General features: G+C 39.7%; 1 protein-coding gene across 4 annotated transcripts in view; it reads left to right on the top strand.

Moving 5' to 3' along the window:
- LOC121960440 (WD repeat-containing protein 37-like) overlaps positions 1–20,301 on the top strand; it is a 25,763-nt gene extending 5,462 nt beyond the window's left edge. For 3 of the 4 annotated variants that reach the window (XM_088071832.1, XM_088071831.1, XM_088071833.1), the window contains exons 4-15: positions 94–189; positions 2,096–2,160; positions 2,495–2,578; positions 6,775–6,913; positions 7,916–7,987; positions 8,382–8,426; positions 8,584–8,660; positions 8,875–9,109; positions 10,575–10,716; positions 16,088–16,222; positions 16,828–16,942; positions 17,831–20,301. In XM_088071832.1, coding sequence (XP_087927958.1) covers positions 94–189; positions 2,096–2,160; positions 2,495–2,578; positions 6,775–6,913; positions 7,916–7,987; positions 8,382–8,426; positions 8,584–8,660; positions 8,875–9,109; positions 10,575–10,716; positions 16,088–16,222; positions 16,828–16,942; positions 17,831–17,962 — 1,337 coding nt within the window. In that variant the 3' untranslated portion in view covers positions 17,963–20,301. The remainder of the gene's footprint in view (positions 1–93; positions 190–2,095; positions 2,161–2,494; positions 2,579–6,774; positions 6,914–7,915; positions 7,988–8,381; positions 8,427–8,583; positions 8,661–8,874; positions 9,110–10,574; positions 10,717–16,087; positions 16,223–16,827; positions 16,943–17,830) is intronic. The other variant, XM_042510121.2, reaches the window with a different exon arrangement.

Raw genomic sequence — 20,301 nt, 5'->3', positions numbered from 1 at the left:
TGTGTTGATTCTCAGGTATTGATTAACTAACCAAATGATTTCAGGGTGCAGGTGTTTGTATACTGATGCCCTGTCGCTGTGCTAACATTACAGTACGGAGGGAAATTGACTCTCTGAATGAGCGTCTGACCGGAGATGGGCAGACTATTGAGGGAGGCGACCCCACTAAGGGAGCTCTGAAAACAAAAGGTACAGTGTTTAACTCACAATCCACTGCAGGTCTGGTACACTATGCATTAATTGTCAGCTACTGTTTGTAAACGCAACATTAAAACTTCGCCCCTCCATCCTACACTGCTTGTATGTTCACTGCGAGCTACTACTGAAGGAATGTTACACGTTTCGTAATGAAAAAGCCGATAATTAAGCAAGCTAACAAAGCTAATTTGGTTCCTACCTGATGAAACAGTTGAAATGTATCTTTATGACATAACTTTGTTGTTCAAATATAAACATGAAAAATGTAACATCATCAGAGCAGTCCTCAGGCTGTTGAGATAGTTGGGCGGCACGCTTGCTAAAATCGGTAGCCCGTTGCTGAGTACCTACTTTGTTTTGCTGCTTAACTCAAGTGTGGGTTTTGCTGCCTCCATTTAGTTCATGTGTGATAAGATAGCCATCAGCTGGGCTTGGTAAGGTTGATGTGTTTGTGAGTAATGAATGACTTGTCATTATGGAAATTTCAGTGCGAGTGTGCTGTTTTGATCATGATCCACGCGCTCAAAGCTGTGTCAACCAGGAAACACAGAGTTAAACTGTTACACACTGTTGAACAGAAAACAGGCCAGCTGGAGCCCTCAGTGGCTCCCCTGGTAGAGCGGGCGCCCCATGTACAAACTCTATTGTCTTGCTGTCCTATTAAATAAAGGCAAAAAAGCAAAAAAAGGGAACAGGCTCTGCATCACTCTTTATCTCCATCCTCTCCTTCAACGCACGCCAGTGAAGTGAAAGCCAACCTCAGATTCACTGTTATTTTGGAACAAGCTCTGCCTGCTTGGCGTTCTGCCTTGCTATATTTTCCATTATTCAGCACTGTGTCCACATTTGTGGTAGCTTCCTCTTAGATGTGTGCAACTACCTGATTTCTACCTTTTTATAGTCCCATCCTCAACTGCACGCTGTTATTGACTTGCAGTTACATTTTCATAAATGTCCCGAGCTTGGTAAATTAAGAAAAGAAGGAAGAAGAAAAGAATTTTAAATACAGGCAGAGGGCAGTCTCTGCAGATAGACTGCAAGACACTTCTAGTGGGTGATGAGTGATGATTGAGAGTGATTACTTTCATATGATTCTATACTTTGTGTTAAAGCTAACTCCAGACTTACTCTGTTTTCTCTTTGGTTTCATTATTTGTGCTTTTTTGGCGGTGTCTGTGATTTTCTTAGCTTCCTATTGCATACATGCTGCTTATAGGCACCTGGTCGCTAGACATGCTTCTGCTTCTTTGGAAATTCAAGTGGAAAATAGCCATAGTGGCTCAATTTAAAGTGAATAAAAGCCTCTATGTGATGAAAACTCAGTTTAATAACCTTCTACCCCCTTTCTATTTTTACTTGTAAGATTTCATATCAACAGGTATCTTAATTTTAATTGCCGCATATTTAAAAGCACACATTAAATTGAATACTGTGCAGAAAAAATATGACAAGATACATAATAAATGCAACCTGTGTCAAAATGTGATAAATTTGACAAATATTACAAACCGACTCATGCTAACAAAAGAAGAACCTTGAGGGAGGGACCTTGTTTTTAACAGTGTTTCAGTCTGGTAGATTGATTAGAAGCCTGACATGAAGCCAAACCTGAAAACTAGGCTGACCAAGAGGGGCGGGCTTCCACAGTAACCTTAGTCATACATATGTAAACCTCCCCGTCACACACATTTCCTGAAATTAATCCTGGTTTGAGGAAGTTAACCTGGTTCAACACATAGTCTTATTCTATGAAACCACCCTCTTGTGTGATGTGCGTAATTAAAACCATAGCACTTTATTTATTGCACGTTATTTTAGTGCAGTAGTGAAACCAAGCACTGGGTTTGTCATTCGGTAAAGAATTAAATTCATTCTTCTTTGTCTTTCCATCCCACAGCCAGCCACAGCACCAGTCAACTGTCACAGAAGCTGAAGACGACCTACAAAGCCTCAACCAGCAAGGTACCTGACTCCAGTTATTTAAGCCTTTTCTAAAGAGCTCATAAGATTTGTCATCTGTGTAATTAGTTATATCTGCGGGGGTAATGGTTACAGACTGTCAAAAGCCCCTTTGTGGCTGAGTGAGTGGGGAGAAAGAAGTCTTTGTCTTCTCCTATGTAAAGAGTGGGTAAACAGATCAATTTGTGACCAAAAATCATTACTGTTAAATTCTTTTGATTTTGAAGTGCTGATGCATAACGATTTTTGGAGGTTAAGTTAAGGAAACTTGATATTAAGCGTATCATTAAATGACATCTCCCTTGACTTCTTCTTTTTTAATCTCTTGCCAATGTAGAGCTTGTACACTCTTCACGGCAAAATAAGTGGACCTCGCAACTTCAGTGTGGCCACATGGGAGTTGTGGGGAGGAGATTCATGGGTAACTTCCTGAATGCTCTGTTTGTCACTAAGCATTGTGAGGGACAGCTGTGGGCTGAGTCTGTTTTTAACTACAGTCTGACCTTGACTCCTCTTCTCTTCTCTGCTCTGCACCCTGTCGGAGGTCATTTGGGTGAATGGCTGCATTTGTAAAAACAAAAAACAAACAAATATATTTTCACAGTTCCATAAACAAACACACTGTATTTTTGGATGTGACATGTTGATATCTTATGCATTACACTAAATATTCACCAACAGAGTAAAAGAGTAGAAGCTTAATTACGTCGTTGACCACTTTAATCTCTTTGCATCAGCAAAAAAATATGACGGTCCGCTTTTAAAATGCCAAAACAAATTTTGTGAACTTACAATTTGAAAAAAAATATCATAAGACAAGTTTATCAGGAGTCAGAATGGTCCTGTTTAGAGATACTGGCCTTAAACTGAGTAACATCCAGCAAAGGTTTGTCGTCAAACAGCCTTTTGAGGAATAGTTCTGCAATTTGCAAAATGCACTCATTTGCTTTCTTGTGTGGAAGAACGAGAATATTGATACTGGTCTTATGTCTTTACGCAAAATAGGAAGCTAACTCCAGCAGTCACATACGTAGTTCAGCTTAACTCAAATACAGGAAACCCATTAAAGGTAAAAACAATTGTGTACCAGCACCTCTAAGCACAGTAATAGACACATTATGTCTAGCTTGTTGAAACCCTAAAAAACTGGAGTGTGCTGGGTTGTTTCTTAACCAGAACCAATAACTTGGAGTCTTGGCTGGTTGCCTGGAAGCTGCTTCCAGGCAAGAAATAGTCCATCGTGTAACTTTTGAACAACAGCGAAACACAGGCACAAAAGTGGTATTGATCTTTTTCCTTGATGCAGTGCTTTACAGTGCATATGCAAGTGAAAACAAAAGTGTGCTAATTTGAGAAATTTTGTTCCAAGAACATCTTACATTTCAAAAATCTAAAAAAAAAAAATCAAAAATAATCTCCTAGTAATGTCAATTGGCCCCAGTGTCTTATGCTTACTGTATGCATTCATGTTATTTCTTTAAAACAAAAAACGACCCCTAAATTATTTTAATGAGTGGCACTGGGGCTCCTGAAATGAATGCAAGTGTAGAGCCCTGCAATGGTTGAAGTATCATACAGTTTGTGCCCCGAGTAGGTACTTTGCAGTCTGTTTCGTAGTTGCCAGCTGCGGCTCTCTTGCATAAAACTGGACCAATTTCAAAAATTGTTGTTCCCATTAGTCATTTTAACAAAAAAAAAAGGAAAAATTGGGTCCAGGTTGAAAAACACAGAACTTAGCCTTTAAAACAAAGAAACTGTCTGAATGCAGCCTAAGTCGGAGCTACATGAAGAGTGGGCCACGATCCTCTTCTGACTTAAAAATAGAAAAGAGGATACACAGGAACAAGGACGGACTTCTTAGATTAACAGAACTAGCTGCTCTAAAATCTATAGCTAACCTATCAGCTACAAAACATGACCAACAACTAATTTTATTAAAACTGACAGTACTTTAAACTAATGATCTGCACTAACCATATCCTTGGTTTACTTCTGGGTTGACCTTGACTGGAATGGGCTATTTTGCTTGTTGCTCATTGTGTTTCAATGACAGGGAACAAACAAGATTGCATTGTACTGTAATGTGAATGTAAACACAGCAGACAGAATGAGAGCATCCATTAACACTGTCTCACATGAGGTAACCAGATGCTTTGCTGCTGTATCTAATGACTACCAATGATCTAAGCTTATTGCTGTGGTCAGCCGTCTGCTTGCAGCAGCATGCATGCTACAGGGTTGGTGACAATTGAAACTACAATTCACTCTTTAATATGTTCATCAAGAAGCCTGCAGTGACTAAAGGCCATGTGTAACCAGACCACTTGATATTTTTAGAGGTGCACCACTCATGCTTCCTTACACTGATACTTGAATTAACATTAGAGCGGTCTTGATATTTATACTCTAGTGACATACAGTTTGGTGCAAAGGGAAACTATAAACCCTTTGCAGTTGCAGAAACATCTTCTGCAATAAAAACATTGCTTGCTTACAGGGTATATACACTTGTATGGTTTTTGCAGGCTACTATACAAGGGGCCTTTATCACAGACAGTTCATCTTAGTCTGGCCCCATGGAGAACCACAGTAATGAGTCCTAAAACCCAGAAATGAATTAGCATTTCAGCACCTCCGGCTCTGTCGTCTCAAAGTCAGTGTTTTTTTTAATGAGGTTTTGATTAGATGCCATTGGGGAAAAAAAAAACATAAACATTTGTTTGCCACAGAGCTATCTTCTTCAATGATCCAAAATCCAATGAAAATCCCTTAGGCCTTATGAGGAGGGAACCAGGGCGAAGCTAACTTCATAGTTGGCAAGTTCATAGTTCAAACACAGGGCTCAACATTTAGGATTGCCCAATTGCCCAGGGCAAATAAAATGCCATGTTGGGCTAATAAATCTAGCAACTCAAAAGTCAAAAAAAAAATTAATCACATTAATCACAGAGCTGATGATGGAAGTAGTCAAGGAGTGAGTCATTTCACGTCCTTCTTGTCTCTGTTTAAAGTTGCACATATGCAATACTGATGTGGTACTTGCAAAAAAATGGTCGTGGGTGAATACGAATCTTATGAGTTGAAGTATAAGTGAGCTTTTCAGTTATCGTGGAAACAGGAGTTCAGTTGGCGTTGGAGCAGTGGTCCTCGACCAAGGTTAGTGTCGGAACCCCGCGGGTTCTTTTAAGGAGTATCAGGGGTTCCCCAGAAAAACAACTAAAAGACTAAGAATTCTGGTCTTAATCAAATCTAACAACCAAAGTCTTGTTAGATGGAGGTCCCTTGTGTGGCCTCCCTGGTGTGTGGCCTAATGTGTGTCAGTTTAGATATCCTTGACAGAAAAAATCTTGACAACACTGCGTTAGAGGATGTGAGTAAAACTCCAACTATATATTGCACAGTTTACATGAAGTTTGAGATTTTTTTTTCTCCAACAAATGACATATCTCTGCAAGTAAACATTGATTTCCAGCAAGTAGATTTTCATCCACTTGTCACTTCAGGCAGTTGAAAAAAATGTTAATGTTGAACCCTAAAACATAATGCTAAGGCTATAAATAAGAGGAAGAATTCTTATACAGGCCTTTTGAAATATGTTCAGCATTTTTAGTTATCCGGTGTGAATATGGGCCCAAAAATCACCAAATTGTCACTATGGAATGCACATGAATTAACCTTAAATTAGAATTTTTTGTGTCATGATGAACAAACTAGTATGGATAAATAATGAATGTAAAAGTGTTAAAAAAAGGCTTTTCCTGCTTCCCAAATGGAAAAGAAAGGTACAGTTATGCAGAAACAGCTAAAGAAAAGAAATGACTGGCTGATGCTGCCGAAATGCTGCATTCATAATGAACTGAGCCCAATTAACTGTGCACAGTTAATGTGCAGCTATAATTGCCATTCATTAGTCTGTGGTAAACCATCTCTCTGTCTATTTCAAATCATGAGAGGACACACAATTGCATAAAAATGTTTCTTATATCTCTGACATAATTACCATAGAAAGTAAAGATAATTCTGCTTATCTATACAGATGTCTCTATTGCTTTTTATTGCCTCACACTTAACTGTAAAATTACTGCACGACAGGATCCTTTAGAAATTATAATTTAATTTTTTGGGAGAGCTTTCAAACTGTCGACGGGTTTTGATTTCATCAACTGACGTTAACCTTCTCTGAAGCCACTGTTCAACCACTGTTCCTTATCTGTTAATCTGTTGAACAAAGACAAACACTAAACTGTGAAGCGTGTAAAAATGAAAAGCTAAAGTTACATTGTGTCTGTGGTTTGGTTATGTAGTCAGCTTTCAGTTATATTCCCACCATTTATTAAACATAAATTATAAACCAAACAGATACATTTGTTTCTGTAACTGTAATAAGACACGAGTGCATTTGAATTAAGGCGCTGGTATTTATATCAGCTCAATCTGTCAAAGTAATCCCACCAGTTCTGAAAATGTTGTATTGGTGCACCTGGAGTTACTCTACCTGGCCTCTAAATTAAACAACACTGTGTTTGGTTTGACTTTGGTTCAGCACCAGGATGAATGCTCACCCCTCTGTTTTTTTCTCGTCTCCATCATGTCCACCTCTCCCCCCTCCCTGCTCAGATTGTGTCCAGCTTTAAAGCCACCACAGGGTCCCGGGCTTTGTGCCAGCTGCTCAAGGAGTACGTGGGCCACCGGGACGGCATCTGGGACCTCAGCATCACCCGAACTCAGCCAGTGGTCCTGGGCACCGCCTCCGCAGGTACATCAAGGCATTTCACTGACTGTTTGTATTAGAGCTGTAACGATTATTGGATTATTTGTATACTATACATGGTGCCTGCAGTTCCTTCAAAAATGTTAAACTGTCTTCCATCCAAATTCCATCCATCTTTTTTTTATTTTTGTGTCAAAGGTATTTAAGCGATTTTGCATGAAAGTCCACTACTCTGATGTTACAAATCCTTAAACCTCCCACTTTATAGTTGTACTTACCATTTGGCTAAATGTAGATTAAACTGACTTACTGTTATGACCATATTCCTGCACAGTACAACATATGCTCAACTTACCTTCAATTCTTGAATAAAAAATGAATTGTCCAAAAGTCTGCATTAAATTTGGTTAAAAGTTATTTTTTAAGGTCTTATATGGAATGAAATGTGAGTTAAACCTGTAAACACCATCACTGTAAGATTAGTTGCAAACAATAAATAATAACAATAATAATACTAGATGAATCAGTTTGAGTGCATTTTTAATTAAAAGCAAAAGTCAAAATTCTCTGATTCCAGCTTCTTACATATAACTCTTTTCTTTTTTAAAATTATATAGACCAAAAGAACAATACTGATTTATCGAGAAAATAATTAATAATTTAATCGGCAGTGATAATAATCATTAGTTGCAGCCTTAATTTAAATGTGTCAATCACTGTGGTGTGTTTGTTCTATACAAACCCTACATGAAACAATAACAAATAACCTGTCAAAACTGAAGGCACTGCATGCAAAATTTACATAATTTTATTATTGCTACATTAATAGTGACACCTTGGTGCAATTAGCAAAAATTAGAGCATATTTGAGATGATTGATGGCATATGTTGTCAGTGCTAATACAAACAAAATTATCCCAAAAATAAATAAATAAATCAAAAAGGTAATTCTGCAACTAATCTCAAATGGCTTTGGTGAACATGGTTTTTGTTTACCATAAAATTATGAATGTTTTCATTTTGTCCACCTCTGCTCTCTCTTAATAGATCATTCAGCTCTGCTGTGGAGTATAGAAACTGGCAAATGTCTGCTGAGGTATGCTGGCCATGCAGGATCAGGTAATAATAACTTACATAACTGTAATTGTCCTCAACCATGCAGACATTACAAATTGCAGGATGAGATTAGTCTGTACATTCAGCTGCACAGCTTAGTATATAAAGATTAAATGTTGTTAATATTTTCCATCAGTAGAAATTGAATAAAATCAAACTGGGAAAAAAATGGTTGAATGACCTTTTATAAAATGGATATAACAATAATTAATGCAGTAAGTTCCGTCATGTGTTATCCTTTTTCCTATTAAACTGCGTCTGGTCCATGCCTGAAACCCATGCTGCTGCTCACTGTTGGATAAAACAATGTGTCTGTCAACATTTGCTCACTTGATTTTGTCCTAAAATAGGAAAAAGTGATCTCAAATATGTTTCATCATTGCTCTCTCACCCTCAGTCAACTCCATCAAGTTCCACCCCACAGAGCAGATGGCCCTCACAGGTGTGTATTTACATGCAATTGTTTAGTTAGATTTTCACGTGTCAACATGTTAATTCTCTTCATGATGATTTGACCGCCTCCCCCATGCCGCTGTTTTCTCTAGCAGTTAACTTAACTGTGGGTCTGAATGTGCTGATGTGCACTTATGTATCCACAGCCTCCGGGGACCAGACGGCTCACATCTGGCGCTACATGGTGCAGCTTCCTGCCCCCCAGCCACCACCAGATGTCAGTGTGAGTATCTGTTCTGTTTTCTAAAGGAACATCCTGGAGTTTTGAGGTGTACTTTTTGTCATTGGATTTATTTAATTCACCAAGTCAATGAATATGATAATAATTTATCGCACCAAAACTAAATCCTGGCTGTTATTTTAAAAAATCTTTATTACTGCTGGTGTCTGTATACATTGACTGAACCACTGTGCATCCTCCTTTGGACATCCATAAGGCTCCTTGTGATGACGACCAGGACTCGTCAGACAGAGAGGAAGGTGAAGTGGATGGTGAGGGCCCTTGTGAGGTCCCCACTGTCCGCGTTGCTACAGCAACGCTGAAGAGCCACCAGGGTGTTGTGATCGCAGCTGACTGGCTGGTGGGAGGCCGACAAGTAGTGACGGCATCTTGGGATCGTGCTGCTAATCTGTATGAAGTGGAGACATCTGAACTAGTTCACACACTCACAGGTATGCAGACTGCCTAACACATTATATCATAATTTATGTATTGTAGAATATATGGCACAATATGGTGTCTTCATCCTCTGGTACAGATGCCTTTGGAGTTTCTTTATTTTTTTATTTGAGTATTAGTGTATTGTTTATATATTTTACATTGATGATTTGTTCTGTTATTATGTTCTATCACTGTAATTTTGCACAGCAGGCATATGATTTTTTTGAACTATTTGTTACATCATGTTATTATATTATTGAATTAAATATGATCCTGTACTGCGTCCTGAAGTACGCATCACCATAATCAAATTAACACCAACAGAAAGCAAGTTAGTCTATTGTTTCATCTGACCCAAACTTTTAAAGTGCACATGTTTCAAGTTCCTGAAAAGACATGAAGAAGTTTTTTTCTTCTCTTTTCCAAGTGTAATGCCTACAGCACAACTGGCTGTTATTAACCTATATCTTCGTATGTTTTTTTTTCCTCTGAAATTTATACTCAAAAAAGCTTGTAAGAACACAATGATGAATCCTATTGTCTTCGCAAGTTGAAAGCACTTGCCAGCTTATCCCAATTAGCATAGGTACATGCCCAGCAAGTCCACATTAAAAGAGCAGAGCACCAGAATCCAAATGTTAAAAAAAAAAAAACACTAAACAAGGTGCCATATTTAGTAGTGTTGGTGGTGGATATAAAATAACACAAAAAAGATGCATGGTGTGTGATTACTCATTCAACCTTAAATCTGAGGCTCAAACAAATGCTGTCAAACAGAGGAGAGACGCTGACCACAGAGGGGGTGCAGGCTTGTCCTTGTCACTTTCTGCAAATAGATCTATATGGTCCTGGAAGATGTGTCTCCTGCTCAGAACAGACAGCAGGACAGCAGTAAACATGCTATTGTGCGTGTAGGCCTCAGGTGCTGAAGTAGGCCCTCAGCACCTGCCTATAAACCTACTTTTCAAGCCTATAAATAGCATATTTAACCACTAAATATGGGATGGCATGGTTCCCAATAATTATAACTGATGTGAATTGAAGTGGTAGTGTAGTGTTTATTTTAAAAGATGATTATAACTTATAAAATTAAATATATTGAAAAAGGAAAATAATTAAAATATTATTGTAATTTAAATTAATGATATGGGTTTTAAGAAGAAATTTCCTCTGAGGAATGGTTTGTGTTTGGGGCCCTGTTTTGCTGCTAAATGACTGAATCAAGAGTCCTAAACACACATATTTGCCTCTTTTTTTAATGAGTGACTGAGCTTAAATGATATTTGGGCTGCCCGTTCAGTCTATGGAGCAGTTGTGAACCAAATTGGCCGTAGTAAAAATTTTTTATTGTGACTAAATAAGGAAATACACAGACTCATGTGTAGGTGTGACTGACGTGCTCTTACTTTATTTTTTTTTATTGTTATTCTAATGTGCAAACCCAAAAGATTTATGAGTTTGTGTCTGTGTTTGCAGGACATGACCAGGAGCTAACCCACTGCTGTACTCACCCCACCCAGCGGCTGGTTGTCACCTCATCCAGAGACACCACCTTCAGACTGTGGGACTTCAGAGATCCGTCCATCCACTCTGTCAACGTCTTCCAGGGACACACTGAGTAAGTCTGTCTCCCTCTCTCAAACACACACAGAGTTAAACCCCGGTTGCGACATCATTAATTGATAGTGAAAGTTGCTGCTGTCTGTATTTTGCCCACAGGGTGGTGCTGTAACATCTCTCCAGTCAGTGAATCCCTCCAATACTTCATTTTTTCCTTTTTCCTTTTTTCCTTTTACAGTTCCACATTAATTTACAGACCCTGTTGCTCTAAGCCAAATCCTCCACTTGCCTCTCATTCATTACTGAGCACTTCTCCTCACTTCGACGGGTTGCTTCTCTTTCTCCCCGCTCTTTCTCTCCCTACCTCTTTCTCTCCCTCGCTCTCCTGTTCATTTATCTGTCCGTTTCTGCGTTAATCCCCCACTCTGTGTAATTTGGCACTTCGCTCGCTGTTAACACTCAATTGCAGACGCTCATTTCAAAACGATGACTGTCAGGCTTGTCTGTGGCTTTCAATGGCAGCGCTCTTTAAAAGGCGTAAGAAGAGTGTGTGTGTGTGTGTGTGTTTATGTGCATGTCTACATGTGTGTGCTGGCTGGCTGGTACTCTCTGGCAGCCTTTGATTGCGAGTGGGGGGATTACATAGAGCTCATTATGTACGACCCCAACATGTATAATTCCTGCAGATCCCACTCTAATTCTCTTCCATAGACAATTGTTATAATGAGATTAAGCACCAGTGTTTCACAGTTAACCACAGCCCTCCTCTTTTCCTTTCCTCCATTCTTCTTTCCTTCCCAAATGGCCATCGATGGTCTTTAAAGTAAATACTTCCCTACGTGTCCTTCTGTGGTGCCTTTAAATCGGCAAACTGAGTCTATAAACAGATAAAAAAAACTCTTTGCAGAAAGACTGAAAAAACTTTTAGAAGCTGTTTGCAGTTTAGCTGCAGTATTTAGAGTTAGAGTATTGCTTCCACTTAACACAAGTTTGAGTTAGGAGGTAATGAGTGATGAACTGAGGTGGCTTATTGTCCATTAGAAGACTTTACCATTAGGGCTGGAACTACCACCTATTTATTATTATCAGGTGGTCAACATAATATCATAAAAATGCACATCATACTATAATAACAGAGCCCCAAAGATATTGGATTTATTACAGGGTTTCAGATTCAGAAAACTTTAGTGTCTGTCGTGACAGAAAATCGTCTTAGATGTGGCTCAACATGCAGTGCAAAACAAACTCGGACAAAAAACGTACAGCATGTGTTCCTAAAAGACAGACTAAATACCTTATACAAGTGATTTAGACGGAATTAAAAGTACAACTGCTACCTCTATTTATTTGTGGCAGCTCGTTTCTTTACATTTCTACAACACTGTGGTTATTGTGGTTAAGTTTAGGCACTATTTGATTATATTTTGGCTTAAAATCCCCTATTTTGGGGGCATAATCCCATCTGAAAATGCTGGCCATGTCTCGCTAAAAAGAAACCAGTTTTGTTGTTTGTTATTCTCAAACTTTGGTCTGCAGTAGTCTCCAGCATGGCAGCCATCTCACCTAGGTGTCACACCATCAACCGTCCCCTCCACCTCCTGATGACAAAGTCAGCTCATTTACCGTGTCAATTAAGAAGCGACAGGTCTGAGACGTGCAAACGTAATGTATCTGTGTTTTGTTTGAGCTCTAATGTATGAGAGGGAGAGGAAGATGAGGACAGAGGGTGAGTTGAATCGGGGAAAAAGAAATACTGTTTACAGTATTTGTGTGTTTTTGTTTGGGTTAAATCAGATAGATAAAGTTAACTCATCCCCATGCTTTTTCACTCTCAAACTTGTGTTCATTTATTGTTCTAACCAACTCCTACAACAATAACAGATTGCTTTCTCCCTGCCATTACTCTTGCTAATTGTCCAAAATTTTCAATATGGTGTAATGATGTGGCATAAACGGCCCAACTCCACATCCCTCCTGTGGAAACGGCAGAGGAGGGGAGAGTGTGAATGGTTTAATAGGCAGCAGAGGTTCAGAGCTGGAGGGGAGACAGCCTCTCGTTTCCACAGTCTTCACTGGCAATTACAGCTAACGCTTCCTGACAGTGAACGGCGGCAGCTAAAAGTGCAGCATACACCCTCTATCCCACCACCCCGCCATAATTGCAGAGTAATGACAACTGCACGCGAGCTAACAAAACAGCCCTCAGCAAACGAGAAGTGACAGCGGACTTGCTCTACAAACGGAATGCCATGTCACGTTTGTCTCTCCTGCCATCGACGGCTTTCTGAGACATTTGATAGCGGTTGATAGAAATGCACATTTGTGTGTGAGCACACACGTGTGTGGTGGTGGTGGGGTGTCTGTATGCAGATCTGACATCCTGTCTCTGGAGGATTACACCAGCACTTACCAGGTTCTCAGCGACTGTCAGTTTTGCTGCAGAACGCCAAAATAACAGAGCGCTCTAAAACCTCTTAGTCGTCTGTACCTGAATTGTTTCATTTAAATTTCACCTTTTAGGCATTTGGATTTCACTCTCACTCACTCACAACGAGCACATTGTGAAATTCCTTGAGATTTTCATACCTTTATACTCGGCTTGAGCATGTAATAATAATGCACGTCTTCCAGAAATTTCACTGGGGTATACAGTACGTGAATGTGCTAACCCCTCCTCCAGAGCGGTATTTACTTTCAGCTTTTTTCGACTAATAAATACACAGTAGAAACCCACAAAGTGTTAAGAAAAGTAATATTCTCACACTATTTTTTTCTTTTTAACAGAAAAATACAGCTGTGCACCTTTTGAATTTAGCTTTCTCTCAGCCATGTATATTCAATTTGGGCCAATACATCCCCCCTAAAACAGCTGTTCCCCACTATTTTTGTGATTTGTTTTATTTATTTGTGTTCTAAGACATCGTGTTATTTACATTTCATGAAATGAAACTGTATATGCGGTAATTTATCTTATGTGTCTTACATTTAACTTATGACTAAGGGGAAATCTGGATCCCGTGGCTGGACCAGTTGGGAACCACTTATCGAAATCCTAGGCAATGAATGTTTAACACTGATGTAACCTCTCTGTTAGCTGCAAAATTTTAAAAGAAAAAATTAAAATCAGAGAGGCACAAGTCTCCTCCAGTCTTGCCTCATCTCTCAGGGTGTTCTTGAAATGATGGCGCAATTGTAGGAAAGAAATCTGACCTCTTGTGCACCACCTTTATGGAGCTAAGGGACATTTGGGCTCCATGGTTAGGGATCCGTTGGCCTCACCTCAACTTCTCCAAATGTAGAGGTCACATGATTCCCTCTGTATGTCTCTCTCTCTCCCTTCCTAAGTCCCTAAGTCTCCAAATGCAGGGAGTCTTGACCTTGGCTGTCAGACACACCGCAGTGAGGCCATTAAGTAACACTGAATACTTCCCTCCCTCCTCACCACCCATTCCAAAAACGCTTTAACCTTAATCAACCTTTTAATCAATTACCTTGTCTGATTACGTTCCCCACACACCTCCCACCCAGCACACCTCCTATCTTCCCTTCTCTCTGTCTCGCTCCCGTATTCCCAGGTGGGCCGTACCTTGCAATGTCAGAAGGTGCCTGTAACGATACAGCACTTTCCCCGAGCCCCGGCCCCTCTAATAGGACAAAGTTTAGTCCCCTAATTAGCCCTTAATGCCACGTCAATTTGAATTAAGAGGGAAGCCAGTTTTAGAAAGAAAAACTGGATGTGGAGCTCCAGACAATGCTGGTGTGCAAGGGGACACTGCTCCCCGCTAATCTTAATCAAGAATCAGAGCTCTTTTTTTTTTCCCAAGTTCCCTCCACGAATGAATGGTCACAAAAGGGAGGAAAGAAGAAAAAAAAAGCCTCATAGGAGCGACTGACATACAGTAATAGATTGGAAATATTAAAGGTCTATTAAATGAATGGCTAGGCCTGAGTGCAGCGCAGTGCTGTGATGTGAAGCAGTGCATCACGGCGGGGGGGAGGGGGGATGCTGTATGCATATAAAGAACATCGCTGCCTCTATTGTGCTCTACATAGCTGATATAGAATGATATAGTGTGTTTTTGGCTCTATTTATCTTTTTATCCTATTAGTTATCTATAAAGGTTTAAGTCACGCTTGCATTAGAGAGATTTAGATAGCTAATGGTAACGGATAACTACTACTACATCCACTTTAATATAATTAATTAATTCTGAAAAAAATCCAGCTTGTAATTAGAGATGTAGTTAGTATTGTAGTAAGAGATGCAATGATTAATGGTGTAATCGGTTTGAGTGATTTTTTTTTCCATCGTATTTATACATCTGTTCAGATGTACGTACATCCCATACTCACAAATGCAATATCTTAAGAACTTCTTGAAGGAATTTCCTCAAATTTTGCGCAAACGTCCACCAGGACTGAGGAATGATCTGATTCCAATTTAGTAGTCAAAGGTCACTGTGACCTTGCATCAGTCTCATTCTTGTGAATGCGATATTTCAAGACCATCCTGAGGGAATTTCCAAAATTTGGCATAGATGTGAACTCAACAGTGAACTGATTAGATTTTGGTGGTCAAAGGTCACTGTGACCTCGCAAAACATGCTATGGCCATAACTCAAGAATGCTCATCATGACCAAATTTCACACAAATGTCTAATAGGATAAAATAATTAAGCGATGTTCTGCAAAAAACACTTTTCTGGCCATTATTCAAAATCAAATTTCAGAAAGAGAAAGGGGAAGTCATTTTGTCGGATGCTGAATTGGTGACACTAGTCTTAGTTGTCCACCTTGAAACAGTGCTGAGTGAATAGTTTTTCGGCCTTCTGTGCTGCTGGGTTTTAGATGTGAGTGACGCATCCATGTTTTAGAATATGTAGCTTCTTTGTGGCAACATCCATGTTTGAAGCATTGTCAGCTGACATGGCTTCATATGACTCAGTGAGGCATACTGTGAGCTACACCTGTGTGTATGCAGGAATGCAGCACAAGTGTGATCGATTGTGCCTTTGTTTCTTTTCTCCAGCAGGAAAGTGATACCTTGTAATTATTTAAGGTGGAGAATCACATATTAGATCGAGAACCTCTTCGGGTTCTAGTAGTGTCAACGCTCAAAGTGTCTTAACACACACTGTGACGCATGTGTGGATCTCACTTATCTTGTACGTATATGAGTAATTACAGTGTCTGTAGAACAGGCTGACTCCACTTGCTATAAATATTCACTCCTAAAACTTTGTTCCTTTTCCTGCATTGGAAGAACTGGAGCACTATAGTTGTTGTTTCTTATAAACTCCCTTCAATGCACTTAAACTGGATTTTGATTCTCCTGAGAATGCTACACTTTTGATTACAGTTCATTCACGTCCTTCCTGTAAAAAACTAATCTGTACTTGTGTATGTGTCTGTGTGTTTGTCTTTTTTAGCACGGTGACGTCAGCAGTGTTCACGGTGGGTGACAATGTGGTTTCAGGGAGTGACGACCGCACCGTGAAGGTGTGGGATTTGAAGAACATGAGGTCGCCTATAGCAACCATTCGCACTGACTCGGCTGTGAACAGGTAGGTGAAAGGATGGACAGTACTAGATGAGAGCCAGGGTTTTTCTGTGGTTGTGCATTTGTTTGAAAATTTTAACATGTACAATTCCAGGACAACTACATTTGTTGTTCAGGATCAGGCGATATGATCGAAAGCTCCAAAACAACTACTAAGTGAACCTTTAGGTGTAAAAGTTTTGGCCCAAGGATAAGAATAAACTTCAGAGCTCATTATTTAAATTGCTTTACTTATTTTAAAATATCTCTGATTTTGATTGAGCTCTTTTACTTTCACTTGAAACAAAGGCTCTATAGGGCTATTTTTCTCTCCTGATTTGCTGGAAAATGTCTTTATTTCCATTTCTCAGCTATTATCCTGAATGCCAGCAGGCAACATAGTTTCCAGGGGCAGCTGATGGTGTTAGGCGTTTGATGCAGGTGTTTTGTGCAAACTAGCAACTGAATTTCCCTTTGTGTATTTATGCAAGTTTAGTGAGTTATCCACCATGTGTGATGTGACATACAGCAAAATAAAAGCTACAGTCGCAGGAGAACATAGGAGAGTTCATTCAGGAGTATTAAGAAAACGTGACCAAGATTCAAGGTGAACTTTATCTGATCTTTCAGGATAAGCGTCTCCGCCAACCAGAGGATCATTGCTCTGCCACACGACAATCGACAAGTCCGACTGTTTGACATGAGCGGAGTGAGGCTGGCGAGACTTCCACGCAGCAACAGAATGGTAAGTAAGGACACAGTGTGGTCAAAAAAGTTGTGTTTGATGTCATGATTCAACAAATCGGCATTTCGTTTCTATCTGATTTGACTTTCGATTTTAGAAGCACAATTCAATTTAATTCAATCATTTCTGCCAGCACTATGCTATTGTTATACTATCGAGATTTGATCCGTGACTGTGGACAGATTATTGGTTTTATGCCCTGAAATATGTAATTTATGTTCTCTAAACTGTAGTGCGACTTGAGGGGATGGCGGAGGCATGGGACCTTGAAGCGGTACTTCTAGTTTTGGGAATGTCTCAGACTGAGGCCAAATGTAAATAATTTATTTAAAATGTGATAACATTAACTCATTTCACCAGATAATTGAGAACAAAAGGAAGAGCCACTAGATGGCAGACGGGTGCTTTAAAACAAGGTTGAGTTTTTTTCACCTGCAAAAAGCACCTTGAACCTTGACTCAGTTTCACTTTGCAAGCATAGCCTACAAACTAAAGTTTTTCTGTCAACATAGAAACATAGACAGACACATAGGATGTTTACTTTACTCACGGGGAAGGCAAAATGTTGCCACACTGCTGACTTCAGTCAATCAGGAGGATTTTCCAGTTTTGTTTCTCCATCATTACTCTGGCAGTGGCCATGTTTCTGGAAAAATGCTGCTGAAGGCCAGCGGCCAGTTACCCCTTGTCTTCTTTGAAGTGTCTTTTTTTCCTTCTGTAGGGGGCGGAGGGGAAAAAAGGGAGAATCGCAGATCCTGTTTTTGATTTTGATTACCAAAATCGAAAGCTCGTTCCGTTTTATTTCTAAGCTTAGAAGCTTAGAAAACGTCACACCCCTGGCTTCATTAGAACTAAAATGTTAATGTTTGTGTGTGTGTTTTTGTGTAGGGTCACAGGCGGATGGTGTGTTGTACTGCGTGGAATGAAGAGAACCAGTCGTGCAACCTGTTCACCTGCGGCTTTGACCGACAAGCCATTGGCTGGAACATCAACATCCCTGCGCTGCTTCAGGAGAAGTGATGCCACTGACACACACACACACACACAGCAGAAACACACAGCAAAGTAGGAGACGGTACACATAAACACTGTAATCTGTGGCCTCGCACATGCTTGTATGTTTAAAGTGTTTATCTAGTGAAGCAGATAGTTTTTATGTATTTCACAGATTTCCAGCAGCTGGAATATGTGAAAAAAAAAACATTGTTACTTGAGGATGCAGCTATTAATTGTCAATTATTGTGCACATGTGCAGTTTAAATCTCTCCTGGTGTCAAATGACTGACATGACTGACATAACATTTTAAAGTCCAGGTGCGTGCGAGGTCACAGAGCTGGTCTCCTGTATTTGACCCTCTGACTTCTTTAGCATGCATTGTGAAATTGTGACTATGGCTAGGCTGATTCTTTAGTTCCTAGCCTTTTTTGTTTTAAAGTATAAAAGTATATATTTGACTCCACAGTCTTAGGCTGCTGTTCACATCACTGTTGTTTAGTTACTGCTGAATGGTTGCTCATGCATGTAGATAATCTCGGTTTGCAAATGTTACTTGTAAAGATGTGAGAGAAGAACAATTATAAGGCCAGGAGAGTTTGTAGAATATGATATAAAGAAGTTATGTATATATTATGTCGTGGCCTGGTTAAGTGACCTGGGTTGCAGGTTGTTGCTATTTCATGGATTAAGTGTCTTACAGAAATCTACCTTTTGAGGGTGGAGTGTGGCAGAGATAGCGCGGTTCTGTGAAATGGTTTTATCCTTTTAGTCAGACTTGAAATCATCCTCAAACATAATATTTAAACGCCTGCCAGATGACCTATGCGGCATGCAGGCTGCTTGGTCATTCAGTTGTCTTAAAATGTTTCAGGATTTGCTGTCTTGTCTGTCACTGTCACTGATTAAGATTCGAGTCCTTGCCTGTTACTATTGATGCTTTCAATTCACAGCCAGCCTCCGTGTTACCAGACTTTGTTGTCAATATTTCAATTGATACTGCAACTTTGCCTTGTTCCATGTTTACGGTAGGATTGCATTTTTTTTTTTAAAGTTTTGCTCTATTCTGCCTCTCTGTCAGACTGCAAAGTGTCAAGAGCATAGCAATAATGGGTAAACGACTGCACGTCTGTTGTTTGCGGAACTTTTGTAGGTCTGTGAATGGGATGTGTTCAGCATTATCATAGTGTATATGTTGTAGGTTTAGGTGTCACTACTTTTAGCCATAATACGCGCCCATATTTCTCCGGTGTCTGTGAAATACAGACCCACCCTTTCAGCCTGTTGCCAACTCAAAGCCCTTTGTCGCTGTAATGTGTCATCCCTAAGTGATCTTGTCGGTTACTGGTCATTTCTGTGCTTCAGTAACAGCCTGTCAATATGAAGTTATAGTGTTTACACTTTGCATCGAACCCTTAGCCTTGTATGACCTCTTGGACCTTTTGTTGTGGATGGCGCTGTTGAGTCTGTGAGAAGCACTCTTTATCCAAATTCAGAAGCAATAACCCAGCTCCTTTGTGTTTCTGGTGCTCAGTGTGAAGCTCGTTTCTGTCTTGGAAATCAGTGAATATGACTTTAAATACACACACTGAATCTCAGTTTGAGAACTAGAAGAACTAGAGTTGGGCTTCAGCGGAATCCAGGAAACTTTTTTTTGTTACACTTGTGCAATATCCTAAACATGAAGTCATGCTGTAGTTTTTGATCTTCAGATGTTTAACTTATTTCAGTGCTGTAAACCCCATACAAACATTGTATGTACTTGTGTGACTGGTGTAGATGTAGCTCAGTGTACATAGGTATGCATAACTTACCCCAAAGCTGGCGTCAGACTTCACACTTTACTGCTGTTTCTACCAACAATAGAGTCAGGATGGATTTTCAAGTAGCACGAACCTAAAAATGTAATAAGAGTAATGAAATGCCTTACCATTGCATTGAAAAAAGGTGCACTAGCCTTATCCATCTGAGCATCAATGCACTTTTCCAAATGCTAGTTAAATAACTAATTGTGTTCCACTGCACAGTGCAGATAGGATTTTTATTCCTGTTTCATTCAAAGAACTCAATCTTGCGCCCACTGATATCAGTGTCATTGTAATCTGCAGGCAAGTCTGATTTGTGTCCCACATATGAATTCCAGCTCAGAGGAAATATGATTTTGGATTGATACATTAAATTATTGTGTGCCAGATTGGAGGGGGGGTTAAAAAAAAAGAAAAAAAAAAGTGGATAGGCTTCGCTTCATTGTAGCGAATCATATTCACCTCAAACTTCATTATGTGATCTACTTTGCATACTTTATTGTGACGGGTATGTGCTCTCTGACACTTTCCAATAAACTGTGTGATTTTCTTTTCCCAGA

The sequence above is a fragment of the Plectropomus leopardus genome, chromosome 21, assembly GCF_026936395.1.
Source record: "Plectropomus leopardus strain MGB_pleo_1.0 chromosome 21, ASM2693639v1, whole genome shotgun sequence".
Classification (NCBI taxonomy): Eukaryota; Metazoa; Chordata; class Actinopteri; order Perciformes; family Serranidae; genus Plectropomus; species Plectropomus leopardus.
The sequence above is the reverse complement of the archived record's forward strand: the minus strand, read 5'-3'. Positions and strand labels throughout refer to the sequence as shown.